Source organism: Choloepus didactylus, chromosome 2, assembly GCF_015220235.1.
Source record: "Choloepus didactylus isolate mChoDid1 chromosome 2, mChoDid1.pri, whole genome shotgun sequence".
Lineage (NCBI taxonomy): Eukaryota > Metazoa > Chordata > Mammalia > Pilosa > Megalonychidae > Choloepus > Choloepus didactylus.
The window spans coordinates 77,966,150-77,984,259 of NC_051308.1; the positions used below are offsets into that span (position 1 = coordinate 77,966,150).

The 18,110-nt window shown below is 36.9% G+C and overlaps 1 protein-coding gene across 1 annotated transcript in view; it reads left to right on the plus strand.

Moving 5' to 3' along the window:
• The window catches only part of NIBAN1 (niban apoptosis regulator 1), a 161,668-nt gene that overhangs the window by 50,771 nt on the left and 92,787 nt on the right, over nucleotides 1-18,110 (plus strand). Inside the window, exon 2 of the mRNA XM_037825176.1 lies at nucleotides 16,969-17,099. Within this exon, the coding sequence (XP_037681104.1) occupies nucleotides 16,969-17,099 (131 nt within the window). The remainder of the gene's footprint in view (nucleotides 1-16,968; nucleotides 17,100-18,110) is intronic.

The window sequence follows — 18,110 nt, forward strand, 5'->3', positions numbered from 1 at the left end:
ACTGGTATCTTTATGTAATTACTGGTTCTTTAAAATTGGGACTACAGGTTTAAAATAACCAAAGCACAGAATCATAGTTTACATGAATTGATTGCTTGTTTCAACTGTCTGAATGTTATTGAAAATTATGGCAAAATTGATGCTGTTTTGGAGATTACTATTGATTATTATTACCTTTGAAATATTTGGGTCAATTAGACCACACTTTGGCAGTTAATAGGCCACACACTTGCCTTGATTTTTAAATACTAATGTAGTGGTGTGAAATGGTTTTATTTGTGCAAATATTGTATGCACTCTAAGCAGGCTTCTATTGCCTTGTCTATGCTGTTTCCTTGGAGACAGTTTTGTTTTTTTTTTTTAAACCATTTCAAAAACATAGTGCTTCATAAAAATAGAAGGGAAAAACTTCCCCATAGGCACCCAATGATATTATTATTTTAGTATAATTCTTTCTAGTCTTTTTTCTCTGCCCAGCTGATTTTGTTTCTTTTACTTATTTGTGATTTTATGTATAAAATTTTATGTTTACTTTTTTTGGCTTACCTTTATGACATACATTTTTTTCATGTTAGATACTTTTTTACAAACATATTTTTAATGGTTGCATTAAATTTAAAGTATACCATACTTTACATAGTCTATCCCAGATCTTACCACTTGATTACACTTTATTATCCATAGTTAGACCAGGAAATACATTTCTTTGCTTCAACTTTTTAAACTTTAAAACAGCACTAAAACTACCAAGTTTTATAATAATTAAGATATCCAGGGTCAGTCTATTGTATTTTAAACAGTCCCAGGTGATTAATTAAAAAAAAGGTATTCTTATTCGATCTTTAAAATGTTTCCCTTAATCATTTAATGATTTACATATATTTTAATGGTAAATTTAGAAGATTTAAGATATAATTAACCTGCTTTCTTCTTGGTTCTCTTGATTATCTTTTTATAGTTTCTTCAAATAGCCACAAGAGACTAATTGGATGTATTGCTAGTCATGGGCTCTGAATTTCTTTTTTAAGATGAGGACCCTGATTTTTCATTTTTTTGGACATCTTGTGGGTTTACTATTCATCAATTCCCTCACGTTGCTGGTTCATAACCACTTCCTCTTTAAAGTTTGCCTCATTTCCTGTGCATTCATTTCCCTGGCTTTCGTTAGCAGGTCTTATATATATTCAAACCATAATAGCCGAGACAGACCTGTGTGTGTGTGTGTGTGTGTGTGTGTGTGTGTGTGTGTGTGTGTGTGTGTTTCTTCTAGCTCCGGGGTAACTAAATGAGACAACACTTTTCATTCAATTCCCTCCTAAGGGAAGTTGCTTCAACCTGGAGATTATCTTTTCTTTTGTGTGGGATTAAAATTCTTTTTGTCTGTGTATTTATTTATCTGGACATTATTAAAGAGGCTGTGACTCAGAAAGCATTGTGAATGCAAATATATCTTACGCCTACTACCTAGGATGTTTACAGGATTTCCCCCTTGGGAGTCAATCTGCAGCTGTTTTATAGTCCTCACCTGTTGCCGTTATCCAACTATAGACAAGTCCAATGTACCACAGAAAACTCTATGGAAAACAGCAAAACAGATGACAAAATAGCTCATGTCTCTTCTTAAGAATCTCTCTTTTAAAATGATTTAAAGAGTAGATTTGTCTGCTTTGTTTTTCCAATAAGTAGTGAATTTCTGATATTCAGACTGTTTAAACTTAATTCTCTTCTCCTTCAACTGAGTTGGGTTAAATACCATGTTTTTGTGCCATATATGCACATTCTTAATCTAAAATTTCACTTCACAAATTTCTTTGTAAATGTGTGGTTTTGATGCTTTGCTCTCAAAGCAGCAGTAAGCTTCAGAGAGGAGTTGGAAAAAAGGAATGAAATCTGCTCTGTAAGCCCCCATGCCAGTTCCCCAGTTGCTTTAAGCTGGTGAGCGTGGTTCACCAATAGAAACAATCTTGGAATGGGATTTCGTAAAGAATTTTAGAGGTACTTACAAGTTTAAGTTATGGTGTAAATGTGCCATTTGTGTGGCAAATTAATTTTTCATCTGCTTTCCCTTTAGCCCTGTGAAGGATGAGATTAGGAAGGTGCATAGGGAAGATGCGTTAGATAGAGAGCTACTAGTTACAACATCAATTCAATGAATATTTATTGAGGCATGCTATGTTCCAACTACAGACCTCTCTAGGCTCTCAGGAATCAAAGATGAGTAATGCACGTTCATTGGGCTGCTGTACTAGAGAGAGAGGGCATATAAGCAAATCACTACACTACAGTGTGGAAATGGGCAAACTGGAGGTTCAGGCAAAAGGCTGCGGAAATATAGAGAAGGGAGCAATAAATTCTGCCTGAGGGGGTGGATGAAGGGAAGTCAGCAAAAGCTTGAGAGGTAGACTTTCAGTTTGACTTTGAAGATAAATAGGAGTTTGTCTACATCTGTGGTTTCCAGGAAGAGTGAACAATGGAGGCAAAGGTTCAGAGATGCACTGTGCTGAGCAATGGTAAGGAACGAGGAGTAGCCAGGGCACACAGAGGGGGCCTGGGCCAACCTGGGAAGGTGCTAAAGAGTGCAGTGGCTTTTAATCAGGGGAGGAACCTGCTCAGATATGCATTTTACAACGTTACCTTCGCTGGTGGTATGAAGAACAAATTTGAAAGGGGAGAGATCCGGGACAGAAGACAAGTTAGGAGCTCATTGCAGTAATGGTTCTGGCAAGAGATGGGGGCCTGAACCAATCATTGGTAGCAGGGCTGCATTTGAGGGATATTTCCAAGGTCCAATGGGCAAGATTGGTGACTGGAAGGAGGAAAAGAGTAAAGAGCAATTCTGAGGTCTCTATTGAGGACACCCAGGTAATGGTGACTGTTAACTGAGACAGGGAAGCAAGTTTGAAGCACATGTAAGGACTGTCATGTGAAGTTGTCTAACAAGAGATAGTTGAAAATGTATGACGGGTTCAGAAGAGGTTGGGGTTGCAGACAGACAGATGGAGTCATCAGGGTGTATAAACTGTGCAGTGGGATTTTGTTTTCAAGGGGGAGAGTGGCTGATGAAGCAGTTAGGAGGGACAGATCTGATTAAAGTGGATTGATCTGGTGGAAAAGGTTTGATGGAGAAGGGAGAATCAGAGATAGATGAGTTTATTTATATTTATTTTTAGGACTTAAATACATTCATGAGTCTGAAGGTAAAAGCCAGTGCAGAAGAAGATAACGGCAATCCAAAGGGAAAAAAAAAAAAAAAAAGAGAGAGAGAGATAATTGATGGAGTAAGAGTTTGGAGAAAGAAGATTTAGATGTCTTACTTGTGCCATAAGCAGGAAGGAGGAAAGTATAGTTGATGATGAAGTGACCTCGGAGGTGGATAGGAAAGAATTGAGATTTGTTACCTCTATTTCTTGAAGGAAGAAGTCTTCTGAGAGTAAAGGGAGGGTGGAGAAGGGACTTGGGGGATACTGATGAAGATGAAATAGCTGCTGTGAAGAGTGGAAGAAGAGGTAGTCACCTGCGGATGAGAAAAGGTTTCCTGAACGTGATGGATCTAGGCCAGGTTGGGGTTGTTTGTTTGTAGTGGAGCTAAACAGCAGGCTTTGTGGTATTGTTCTGCACTGCTGGGAAATCTGCAAGAAGCAGCCAAGAAAATTGGCAAAGGGTTTATCCAGGGCTGGAAATTCCATGGGCAGACTTTGAAGAAAAATAGTTAAAAGGTAAGATGATCAGTATTCTTGACTGTGGTATTGAAAGATAAACCATGGTATCCAGGAGATACTGGATAGGTAGTGAAGGAAGTTAAGCCTGGAAAGGTCTGACAGGCTGGGAGAAGACATTGTGGGCAAGGAGTGGTGTTTTCACATATGCTCAGTTCATTCATTCAATAAAAATATTTATTTTTGCTGTATTATAAATATAAAGTATTTATATCTTGTTATATTAAATCGAATATACATCCTTCAAACTTGACCTGGAAATTGAATATTGTACTTTTTATTTTAAAAATCTTCATTTTAAAGCTTTGGCCAAGCTATGTGTAATTTATGTGGTTTTTTTTAACACAAGTTAATTATACAAAGAGGATGAAGGGAAGTTAATGAATTATTTTATATTTTTGCTTATAGCTAGATTCTCTCCTATCTACTATAGTAGTGAAATAAAAGTCAAATATTACCTTATGCATGTTGCAATTAAAGTGAAAATTTAAAAAATGCAAATCAAGTGAAGTTCCTAACTCAAGCTTCTTTTAGCTTTGCACGTAAGTAATTTATTTACCCTGTTGTGGTTTTTTATTCCCTTGTTTCACCATCTCTACTACAAAGCAGATCCAATGGTGTCTATTTATACTATCCAGATCAGTTTCCTGGTTGAGAAGAGCCCACAGAAACCATAACAGATGCGTTTATTAGCATTTGATGTTTCTGTACTGCAAGTATAGTCTTTCTTGTAATGTTTTGTATCTTTTATTTGGAGACCTTCAAATATTCTAAAGCAATCTCTTTATATTCCTTTAAGGAGAGTAGTTGAGCAGATGGATTCCACATCTGCAAAATGGGAATGTTCGTGGAGTTTTGGAACTGGATTGAAATTTCAGAATTCTCTGTGGTAGTCATATAATATGCTCTTTGAAACAAACAGCAGCAAATTCAGGAATGGACTAGAGTGTAGACTGTGTTCCCCCCCAAAACTATTGAGATAGTTTTCTCTCTATTTCATAAAGTTAACAACCTTGACTTAAAGAAGACTTTGCTATACAGTCTCCCCACTCTCCTTTCATTCTTTCTTTCTTTTATATCTGTTTTAAAAATTACCTTTTTGAAAATTGATGTAGTTACACATTTGTCTTTTTCTCTTATCTTCCATTCCAAGTTCCTTCACCAGATTTCCAAGTAATTTGCCCCATCAATTAGAGTCAAGATCATCCATCCTTCAAGCTACACTTCAACATATTCATACCTTATATTGTTCTCTTCCTCCTCATCACAACAAAACAAAGCAAAACTGATCAAGTGCCCTCAGTGTTCTGGAGCACCTCCTCCCACTCCAGAAATATTCGACAGTCTTAGCGTGGGTTATTTATGATACTAGTGAGCACATGTGTTAGCACGACTAACTAATTTCCAGAGCACATGCCTTCTTCCACTGGATGATGAACAGTGCCAGCCCTTCACCAAGCAAATGTTTACAAACGTCAGTATCTGCTCTTCAGTACAGTGCTGTGATGTACATCACTATTCCCCAAACTAGCCTGATCATGAGACTCACGTGGAGGAATATATTGAAAACACAGATTCTCTAGCCTCTCTCCTGTAAATTCTGATCCGTCTGAGGTAGGGAATTAAATTTTCCATTTTTTTCAGAGGGCCCAGGAGAATTTTATGACCAGTGAGACCAGGGAAACACTAAGACAAGTGTTTTTATACTGATTTTAAAAAAGAAATAGAGACTCTCTAGAGCTTTGTCAGGCAATACATTAGCCACTAGTGACATTTGGCTATTTACTAAAATTAAAATTAACTTAAATAATAATCCCATTTCCTAAAGGTACCTTTTTCTGGTTTGCACATGAGTGCTTTATGAGGTTGCAGCAGATTTGGATGGGAAGAATCTATCATAAAGATATCAGTTAGCCTCAGAATAATTTATAAATTCACTGCTGTTCCAGTAAAAATCCCAACATTGTTTATTCCTGGGACTTAACATAATTCACCCTAAATTCTTGTGGAAGAGAATTGGATGAAGATGATAATTCTGAAGAACCAAGTGGGAAGACTTTCCCCTCCAGATATCAGAAATTATTGTAACATTCTGTTAGTGTAATGTATAATTAGTATGGTACTAATTGTAAGAGACAGACAAATAGATCAGTAGAACAGAGTAGAAAGTGCCAAAAAAACCCATTCAAATTGGGAAACTTGATATAAGTCAGAGGTGGCTATATAGATCTGGGGAAAAGTATTGGAACAATTGGTTATCTGTATGGAAAAATAAAGTCCCTAACTTGTACTCTATACACAAAAAATAAATTGTAGGTTCTCAAAATCTTAATGCAAAAAGCACTTTAGAAGAAAACATAGGAGAACACGTTTAGGAACAAAGGACAAGTGTAGATTTCCTAAGCCAGACCCAGAAAGCACAAACCAGAGAAAAAAGGATTGCTAAATTTGACTCCACTGAATTTTAAAACTTTTTTTCAACAAATAATCAAAGTGAAAAGACAACCAAGATTGGGAAAAGATATCTTCAATGCTTGCTCATTTCTGTGAAGAATTCATATGCAAAATTTATAAATAATGCCTGCATATCAGTAAGATATGGGGAGAAGATAGGAAGACATTAAAAAAAAACCTGAATGGCTAATAAATATTATATGAAGAGATGTTCAACTTTACTAGCCAGATAACTGAAAATTAAGGCACCTCCTTTCGCCCACTGAAATAGATGAAAGTGTGTAAGTGGGACAATACCAAGAGTTGCCAACGATGTGGAAAGAGGGAATTCTTGTACTCTGCTGATTAGGGTGCATTGTGCAGCCACTTTGGAGAACAATTTAGCAATATCTAGCCCAGATGAAGATGCTCACATTTTGCCCCAGTATTCTAGACACACATACTAAAGAAACTCTTGCATATGTGTATCAGCAGCCAACACATAGATAAATGTTCACATCAGCATTGATTATAAGAACAAAAATAGGAAACAAATGAAAGGTCCATCAGCAGGAGATAAATAAATTGTGGTATATGTTAGAATTATAGATAGTAGTGGAAATGAACAAACTAGAATTAAACATATCACATAGATATATCTAACAATATATAATGTGGCTGAAAAAGCAAGCCGTGGAATGACAGGTAAAGTCAAATTTAAAAACACATGTAACAATTCTGTTTATTATGTGTGGATACTTATGTATGTTGAAAGAGTCAAAAAGATTTACAGGAATAAATACTATGTTCAATTTAGTGGTGCTTTGCTACTTCTAGTGAGGGTGGCTGGGCAATGTTGTGGAGTGGAATAGAGAGGGCTTCAAATGTAGCTGTAGTGTTTTATTTTAAGAAAATTTTGAGGCAAATATGAGATGATGTTCAGATTTTATTTAGCTGGGTAGAGGGTACATACATATATATAGCTTTACTTTTCTCTGTGTTTGAAATACTTCATAATTAAAGAAAAAACACATACACAAAACCCTTATTAGTGGAAATCAACATATCTCATTTCTTGGCTCATATAAAGTAGGATATGGAGCAGAGACCAGAGAAACTTTGTTAAAGAAATCTCAAATATCATGCAGATGTTGGGGCTGGGCCTTAGTGGTGCCTTTTAACCTTGATTTTGTGCAAAACAGATTCTCAATCAGTAGATAAGAAAATCTGCTTAATTAATCCATTTCCCAGGGAGCCTTAAGTTATTAACCAGCAAAGACCGAAGTTTTAATTGAGACGATGATGCCACTTAATTGGAAAAGCTGAATGGGATTAAGGGGTGCTCAGATAAGGTCAACTGGTTTCCCCAGTGCCCAGAGCTTTTCTGGGTCTCTGCCTTCTTGGTGGCAACCTCTGCCAGTTGGGATGAAGCTGAGCCAAATGCTTTCACTGTCCTTTAAACATCACTTAATGGAATGTTAAATACAGATTCCATATATTGCAAAAAGATTTATGAAGCACATTGGCAAGCAGATTCTGCTGATAAATTTTAGAACAAATTATATGAAGCACTAGACATTTGCATTGCTTTTAAATTGTTATTGATGGCACAATTTAACATACATTAAGTGAAGTAAATTGATAATTGTGTTGGGATTCAATAATGTGTTTCAATTGATAACATCTTTTTACCCCAAATTAAGATTGTTTCACAGGGCTTCTTGACAATGGGGGTCTTATTACCAAAGAGTATTTACTTACTTACATACTTCCATTTAAAAAAAGAGTACTTGAAACTCTCCATAAAAATCAATGTAATATTGGCAAAGAGGACCACCCTGTTAAAAAACTGGCACCGATTTCTTTTTCATAAATAAAAGGTGCTAATCAAAATTGGTCTCCATAAGGTCTCCAAAAAACCTTATTCCTGCTCTTACAGTTTTAAACACAATATCCTTTTTGGATTCTATGTGAAGTACTGTTATTAACTAGTTTCCTGACCTTGGGCCAATAAATTCTTTGACCTGAAAATAAAAGAAGAGTGGGGAGGACCAGTGTGATCTCATTCAGACCCCTGTAGGAGGTCTGTAACCTGTGCTCTTTTCATTAGTATATGGGATTTGGAATGTAATTGGCATGTCTGTGCTACTGTCTATGTGAATTCAACTTGCTTTCTTAGGTGTATTGTAGAATACTCCTTCATAGTTGATTCTCTTGGTGCATATAATCACTAGTTAGCAGTACATGTGATTCACCTGTGAGACTTGGACCCCAAAGACAGCTAATGTCATGAGGTTCCTGCATGTTTATTAAGTGCCATGTGAATTTACTTTACAGAAAAACAATTTCTTTAGTGAAAAGGGGTGACTTGAAAGAACCTGGTACTATCTACATCTTTGAGTTTGTTTTTTTCCCTCTCTATTTGCCAAGCATCACATACAGTAGCTTTTGGGTCATTTTTCACTAACATACATTAATCAGGTCACTTTTGATTTATTAAATGATCCAGTGACTGGCAATCATTAGATTGCCAAAAAAGTAAAATTTGACTATGTGATGAGCTAACTGGTATATTCAGTGGTACTAGGTTGGATTTTATTACTGGGAATGTTTGGGTTATTTTCAAGAAAACTGTGTTCAGAAACTCAGTGCTTGACCATCAAGCGGACAACTGGTCTGAACCACTTGCAGTTTTTGAATTCTTGTGTGGCTAAGTTAGAACATGTCAAAGTCATTTTCACTAATGAGTACTGTGTAAGCCTTGTAAATAGTTGTAAATAGTCAGCTGGGTCACAGAAATGTTGAATGGTTTACAAAGTTTTCCCTGGTCCCTCCCAAGCCTAGCGATACTACCCTTCATTTTCTACCCAAGTCCGCTCACATCCCCAGCCTAACAAAACACAAGCATAGCTGGACCCCAAGATGCTTTAAAAAATTAATTAATGGCATAGATTCTTGAGAGAGAAGAAGTAGAAAAGATCATAGAAAGCATCTCAAATAAGTATGTATCTGTGTGGAGTGAAAAAAAGTGAAATGAAATAAGAAAAAGGAAGGACATGGGAAAATAAAAGAGAAACATGGACAAAATGCCAGTGAACCTATTGTGTTGGGAAGGGGAATAATTTATTAAAATTCTTAGGCATGTTGCCTGGTTTATTTTAAGTCTGGCCTGATTTGTGCCTGGTGTGTTCATTTGCATAGTTTCAATCTATAAGCAAAGAATATTTTCAGTATTTTGGAACAATCTGAGTGCCTCTAATACAGTATGCGCAAAAAATTTTTAATGACCCCACAATTCAGATCCAGAATTGCAAAGGGAGAATATCATTAGTTCTGTGTCTGAATTTTTTCTCCTGAAGAAACACACACACACATATATATATTCTTCAAAACCAAGAAAGTTTGTCTAATGGGCAAAAATATTATTATTCCTCCTGAATTCATAGTTCTTGTGATGTTTTCTGAAAAAGCAGGTATGTCAGATTGTTTCATTTTGTTTTTCCCACACTCTTTTCTCTCATTTTTGTAAAGAAAAGACAACCAATCTGAGGCTTCCTTGGGAGACGTTAGACAGCTTAGACAAGTGCCAAAATAAAGATTTAGTCTCATCAAATGTGTCATGAGGAAATTGGAAACATGCTGTGAGGTAATGGCGAAATAATTTTGAAAATTTCCAAGCACTTTTTCCAAATTGAAATGGAAGAAAATTTCAAGTTAGCTCCCATCTAATTATAGCTAATGAAAGATGTGTGCATAAATGTAAGATATATACATATATATAGTTCTAGCAATACTATTAATTTCTTCTTCTATAAAAAGAGGAGACCAGACTGTAAAAACCTTTTACAGTTCTAGAAAGCTGTTCTCTGGAGTAGCTGAGCAGAGCAGGGGTTTTTTTTTTTCTATAAAATAAGGTAGTGGGAATTGCAATTTGTGAAAATGGTAGTGTTTTTCCCCACTGTTCTCTCCTAAGGTTTCCTGCCACTCTTATATTAACCAGTGAAGGTTTTATTCAATGAAATAACTCAGCGCAGATGGGAACCTTAACTTATTTCAGTGCCTGTGGTGTTTGTAGGAAATGTGGTTTTTTGCTTCTGCTACTGGAGCTGGTGCCTGCCCCATCATGTCGAACCTGTGAATCCTTGTGAATGCTTTGAATGCCCTTGGCAGGCTAAGCCTTAAAGATACTAAGCCTTCAGATACTGGGCAAACCTTAGTGTCTCTCTGACAATCCAATGGTAGGTAAACTGCAAGCTCCACTCACAGAATTTTGGATCTCTATGAGTGTGAACTTTGGAAACCAGAAAACTGTTCTATTGTTTGTTCCAAAGCATGCCTGCTTTTTATCTAGATGGTTTTTCTGTCTTGGGAGGGACCTGGCATGACTTTGATGTATTTAATAGAAGCTCTTGGGAGCATAAATGTTTGTATGTTTCTCTTCTGTGGATTTGTATTTGAAGTAAATCGCAGAGAACTTAAATTGGTTATATGCCTCTTGTTTTTAACTTAAGGTAGTGTTTCTGCGGGGTAGGATATAGGAATCTGCTGGCATCAAAGCTGGCTGTGAAGAATTGTTGCCTTCTCCTGGTAAAGTCTGTTTAAAAACCTGTCACTCAAGCACCAATTATAAGTGTGTTTAAAAAAAAAACACCCTTAGTTCAATTGTAGAGAATCCAATTTATTCCCATTCTCTAAGGCATTCACTAGGAGAAAAAGAGAGTCCTTGGGCATCATTCTGTGTAATTAGATTTTTGCACTTTTGTACTGTGAATTGGGATTTCCATTTATCCACCCTATGTGTAAAGCAAAAATGCTTAGCAACTTGAGACCATCGCTGATGTTATAATTCATTGAGACTCACACTTTTTTAATTTGAGAAATTCTGGGGAAGAATTACCAATAGTGGACATTTTATTTTATAGACATTGAAAATATTTTATTTTTATTTGAGCCACTCATCTGGTTCCCTAAAATTAATCTTCACCTGAAACCTCAGTGGTTCTTAAAAATTGTGTCAAAAGCTGGAAAGTACTCTCCTCATGTGTGAATTTGTCACAGTTCCTAGGAAACAGCCATCTTGTTTTAAAATAAACTTATTTTTTAAAATTTCATATTTATCCCCCATAGTAACAATAAAAATTTAACATCTGAAAATAGTGATTTTTATGTAGTGTCTTCGGAAAAAACAAAGATGAAATGTTAAGTAAATAAAACTGAAAACAAAATAAAATAATCTCAATTACTTAAACCAATAATTGAAAAAAGACTAGAAGGAAAAATAAAAATAAATAGTGTTAGGATTTGAAAAAATATCTTTCTGTACTTATGAGCTAGTTTTCTAAAAGTAATTGAAACAAAAAGGAATATACATATTTCAGAGAAGATTGGAAGGTACCATAGTTGTGTTGATACTAGAAATGATGGAATGATGGGGGAGGTAGGAATAATCCTATAAACAGTACCATTATAGGAAGAAAACTGTTGATAAAGAATAGATTAAAGTTGAAGTGTTGTAGGACTGTGGAGTTAACAAAGAACATTCTGGAATGAGAAAATAATACAAATCTGTAGGGTTCTTCAGATGTCGTATAAATTTTACCCAGATCCTTACATAACCATGTTTCCAGACTGGTAAGGGAAAACAAAATCAACCAAGCAACACAGGCTTTAAAAAAACAAAGAAAACTGTATTTTTATAAATAATTTCATAGACAAAAATATAACAATAATATTCAAACTAAGAACCATCCCTTTGCTCTTTCCTGGGACCCTGGCATGGCTTCATTATTATAAGGCACCATAATTTGCTTTACTCTAAATATTTATGCAGCCATTCTTTCATTCATTCAACAAATATTTGCTGAGTAAATAAATATACTCTTGGAGGAGAGATAAGATATATTGGCTTCTTATTGGGTTGAGAGTGCCGTCTGAGCTTGAAGGGTCTGAAAGTGTGGGCTAGCAGAGCATTTTGGGGGGTGAAAGGAGGAGTAAAGGCATGGGAATGTATAGGGGACAAGTTTGATTAGTTTGAGTGGGAGAGGTAGGATACAATAAAGACAGTTGGGGCCAGATCACAGAGCTATTGGTGCTAGGCTAAAGGGTTATACTCTAGGTAATAGGGAACCATTGAAGGTTTTTATGAAGGTAGGGTCATGTTCTGGCCACAGTGTGTTAAATGAAGTTTGTGAGTCTTGGACCCAGAGGACTGTGCCCTGAGACTATGGAGATGTGCCTCTATAGCCCTCAAAAGAATTCCCTAATAGCGTTAATGCCTTGACTTATTCCCATAGGACAGTTTCCCACTTTAACATCTGAGCCTTGGTAACTTGTACCAGCTTTTCTCTTAAGTGGGACTATGTAGTCAGCTTGGGTTTGGCCTCTCCTCTTCTGCTCCATCAGCTCAGAACTCTGGCCACTTCCCAGAATCCTGTTCTGCCACTCAAATCAAGCTTTGGCTTATTTCCCATAATCCTACAGTCCTGATGCTCCCCGCTCCCATCTGGTTTTGACTTTTTTGTTCCTGATTTAGAGCTGAGAGTCAGTTAAGTTTTTTTTTTTTTTTTTTTTTTTTTTTTCCTTTTTACTAATGTGAAGCTGAGGTAGAGCAGTTAAGAGAGTTAATAAAGACTTGATTGAAGTGTAGTGGTTGGGATGGGAAAAAGGGAATGAGTTCAAGAAATACTGTGAAAATAGAATTGACAAGATCTGATGATTAGGGTTGGAGGAAAAAGAGTTAAAAGATAGTCCGTATGGATTTAAATGGTTTTCAAACATTTGCTAAATTGAAGTGAAGTGAAGTTTTGTCTATAGAGCTGTCAAAGATGCTTCTTTAAGCTTTAATGATGATTACCCTGCAGCATGTTAAGGGTATCCTAGTTAAGTGAATTGTACCAACACGATACCTAGAACAGGTTGCAGTAATTGATTAGATCAGAAAAAATTGAAAGATAAGAAGCAAAATGCCTGGGCCAAAAACATAGAAGAGGCCTTTCCATTGGTTCTGGTCTTTTATTATTGAGTAACCTCCTTTTAGTGGAAGACTTGGAACTATGCTTGACAAACAATTTCGGAAAGGGAATGTGATACTAAATTGTTGGGGAATGAAGGAAACTTAGTACTCAAAAATCTTGAAAACCGCATGGAAAACAAACTCAGCTGGTTTCTGCTGAGGTTATTTTATATGGTGCCTGTGGGTTGATCCACTTATTTGAATGTTTCAATGCTAGAATATTAAATAATAATAAAAATATCAAAATTTATTGAGCCACTAATACATGTCAGGCACTGCTCTAGGCACTTGTATCTACAGAATATGCCATTGAACCCTCACAACAATCCTGTGATGTGGGCATCTTATTATCCCCATCTTACAAGTTAGAAAATTGAAGCTTAGTGAAAGATTAGGTATCTTGTCCAATATAATACAGCTAATATCTTAGTTTCCTAGGGCTGCTGTAACAAAGTACCCCAAATTGGGTAACTTGAAATGACAGAAATTTATCTCACAGCTCTTGAAGCTGGAAGTCCAAAATTCAAGGTGTGGGCAGGGCCATGCTCCCTCTGGAACCTGTAGGGAAAATCCTTCCCTTCCTTTTCCTAGATTCTGTGGTTGGCCGGCAATCTTTGAAGTTCTTTGGCTTGTAGCTGCAGCAGTTCAGTCTCTGCCTCTGTAGCCACATGCCTGTCTTCCGTATCTGTCTCCTTCTATAAGAATCCTTCTTATAAGGATACTTCCCTTCTCATAAGGACCCACCCTACTCCAGTATGACCTCATTTTAACTAATTCCATCTGCAACGACCCTGTTTCCAAATAAGGTCACATTCATATAAACGGGGGTCAGGACTTCAGCCTTTCTTTTTGGGGAACACAATTCAACCCATAACAGTTAATGACTCATGCTTTTAGCTTCAGCTCATTAATGCTAATGTTTGTTTAGCTGATTTCAATTCAGGGGTGCATTGTGCCTCTTACGTGATAAGTGTTTCTGAAACATCTTTGAAAATGCAGATGATGTTTCCAGCCTGCATTGGATGGGACAGCTGTTCTATATGTAGCAGGGCAGGACAGCCCAAGATAAAGAGTTAATGTGGGCAACCTGCTCTTCAGCTTCTCCTTGAATCTTGACTTTAGCTTGAGGACCTTCCTCTGTGCTTGGCTTGGTTGCCCCATCATCACCATTTTAATTGTTTTAATTACTGTCATTTATTGAATACTTTCTATGTGCCAGCTATGGCACTAAGCACTTTACAGGCATTATTCCGTGTAATCATTACAACCATCCTATGAAATTGCTACTCTTGTTGCCTTCATTTTACACGGGAGCAGAAAAGGTGAAGTAAGTCGCACAAGGTCCTGCAGCTGGTAAATAGCATAGATGGGACTTGAATCCATGCCTGTTTTGGGTCCACAATCCGTGTTCCTTATCATGGTGGTTTTTGCTCCAACACTAGGCTTTGCTCTTAATTCTCAAGGTCACCTTTAGGACATTCCTTCATTTGGGTTTAGAGAGGCTTAATCTAAAATCCAGATATCTTTCAGGGATAGTTTTGGATTCTTTTCCCCAAGAGCTTTGATGTTGTTGGCTGTTTTATTCATGTTTTGAACTGGTCACTAGTTTAATTACCTAAGGGAGCTGTGATCCTTTCTTTGCAAATCTGCCTGGTGGATGATGTGGTGATTATACCCTGTGTAGATATTCAAATGACAGAAGCATTTTTCTCTTACCTTGGGAGGAAGTGGTGGCATTGTAGTATCTCAGTAGAAGCAGGGCATTCCTGGGAGCAGCTTGGTAATGTGGCAGGAAATCAGGTTTTGGAGGTTTGTAGAGCTAATCATAAAATGGCATCTACCTCCTTTCATTTCAATCCAAGTGCTTGCAAGAGTGCATAAATTAGCATCAGGAATTAACATGCTGCTCTTTTGATAGACCAAACAAAATCTAAAGGGCAAATTTTGTTAATCTTTTATGTGTTTCATTGAAGTGAGACTCATTCTCATTGTGGGAATCCTCAAAGATATCCCATTCTTATATAGGAAAATTATAGTTGAGGATATAGAATTTTACTACTTATGCACTATATAAAACCTAATAGAAATAATAACCAGTTAGATGGTTATAAAGCCTGAATTTATTGAAATTGTTATGCACTTGCTGATTAATAGTAATACTGTAAATTATAGGCGCTTTTATTTACATTTCTACAGAACCTATTATTAGTGAGTCTCAAAGCACCTTACAAGTATTAATTATTAAAGCCCATAAATATGAACAGTTAGTGGCATTTTGTTAAGAGAACAAATAGAATTCCCCTTTATCTCATGCATTTCATGAGACCTATATGACTGAGTGAAAGAATTCTCCAACACAGAGCATTTATACACTATGGGCATTTAGGGCTATAATTCCATAGTCCTAGAAGCCAGCAGCAGTGGATTCCAAATACATGTCGAGTATCTCAATCTATATGGTTAGAACTCAGGTTATTTTTAAAATTCTACATACATAATAGCTCTAAACAAATCTTGCTATATTTCAATATGTCTCTGTTGACTGTTATATCAAATTTGAGAAGCAAAAATTATGTCAAGTCCACATGAAAGTATTTAAAAATATTTTGGAATATCATAGCACATTTATTTTTCCTCCAGCTAATATCCTACTCTGAGAACTAACAGCTTGTAAACATAGTCATTGGGACCTTTATTTATTGCTATGCTGTGTAGCAAGTAATGTTGTGAGGATTTCAAATCTACTTCAGAATACTCCTTTGTCCCTTCCCCTCTTATTTCTTCTTCTCCTTTCTGCCTTTGCAATGTTCCTACCCTCTAAAGCTGAGTACAGATGGAGAAGTGCAAAAATATTTCTGGTGCCTGACTCTCCCTCTTCTTCCATCTCAAATCCTTAAGCTCTCCCTCCCCTTGCCCCATTTGGTTGATACTCAGCTTCCTTTTCTTTTGGTGCTGAGAAACTATATTGGAGTTGGGGGTCACTAACACAAGGCAGCTGCATTTCCATGATTATATTTCAATGTCACGAAGATTCAAAGGAAGGTGTGGACTGGTGAGCACCTTCCTTTACATCTAAGGACGCTGGAGCTTGGAGAGAATGAATGACTTGACTGAGGCCACACAACTGCTTTCTCTGCTACAACTGGCATTGGGACTAGAACCCAGTTCTCCAGTTTCTTAAGCCAGAGCTCTTCGCTTTCCCTCATGGCAGTTATTCAATGGCTTGAATCACAAAAAAAGTTTAAACTAGAAACACAAGTGCAAAACTAGAAGAAAGGGTTTGTTGATTTCATCCAAGGCTATGGTTTGGCAGGACAAGAGGTAGAGCCTCAGGGATCTGAAGGAGTATGGAGTATTGAGTATACACGGTTGAAATGTTGGCCTCTGGGATCCATGTTGGGTAGGAGGAGTTGAATGACTAGAAGTAGAGGGGAATGAAGAGCAATGAAGAGCACCTTCTCCTGAGATGGAAAAGAGGCTAAGTAGAATGGTAGTCTTAGAAGGATGAGAAGATTGATTGAGTTTATGGTCATGGCATTGGATCACTGATGTAGAAGAAAGACCATTGGTCACTGAATCATCCTTAGGGACCCTGAAGTCCCTCAGAATGATTCCAGAAGGAGAGGGAGAGATAAAGGCATGTGCAGCAGGTGTCAAAGTTCTCAGAGAATGTGAGCTAATAACAAATCTGTGGGGAATGGTGGTATTGGGGAGACTGGAGTCTGGGGTTTATAGAATTAGGTAGATATGCGGCTATGTTGTGAGAGATGTTACATTTTGAAATTCTAATTTTCTTATTTTTTCCAGGGAAAACTGAGGCTGCTATCAAAAACTTCAGTCCCTATTACAGTCGCCAATACTCTGTGGCTTTCTGCAATCATGTACGCAGTGAAGTAGAACAGCAAAGAGATTTAAGATCACAATTTTTGAAAACCAAGGTAACCCAAGGATATTTGGCTTACATAGCTCTGCTGCTGAGGAAAGCTTTCTTGCTCATAATATTTCTGAAATAAGCAATCATTTGAGTGACATTTAAAAAAAAATCTGCTCTGAATTAATTTCATGCTCAAAAAACTCTAGAGTTTAGAATGTATAATTTCTTGTTGATGGTGTAATCCATATAAAAAGAAAACTGGCATGCTTACAATTTTATTATGTGTTTTTCCACATTGATGCTTTGATACTGGGAAATTTTCCTTACTGTTGTACAGTTCAGTTTTTAAAAAGTCATAATTTCAATGCCTTGTATATGTGCATTTTCATTTTAGCTATTGATCAATTATGATTTTCCTTCTAATTCCCTAAATTTATTCTTTCTCCTTTCCTTCATTATAATCATTATTCACAACTTCTACAAATATTTCTGTGCTAGGCCCTATTTCAAGTCCTGGGAGATCAAGACACTTTTCTCTGCCTTCCTGAAGTTTATTTTCAACTGTGGGAGACAGACTATAAACAAATGCATATATAGATGATGTCAGGTAATAATAAATACTACAAAGAAAAATAAAGCAAGAGTCTTATTTTCCATAAGCTGGCCAGGGAAGCTCTGTCTATGGAATGATGTTGGAGCAGAAACTGGAGTGAAATAAGGGAGCAGGCTACATAAGTATCTGTGGGAAGAGTTCCAGGCAGATGGAGCAGCAAATGCAAAGACTGTGGCAGTAGTAAGCTCAGCAAGAAGCTAATGTGCCCAGAGCAGGGTGAACAAGGGAGGAGGGATAAGAACTGATTGCAAGGGGCAGGTAGGGGATGGATCGTGTAGGACCAGTTGGCCACCCTAAGGGCTTTTATTTTGTTTTAAGTGTGATTAGAAGTCATTGGAAGGTATTGAGTACAGAGTGACATATAATTTCAGAAGATCTCTCTGGCCTCTGTGGAGAATGAACTGTGGGGCAAGAGAGGAAACGGGAGATTGGTGAGGAGGATACTGTAGCACTGTGAGCGAG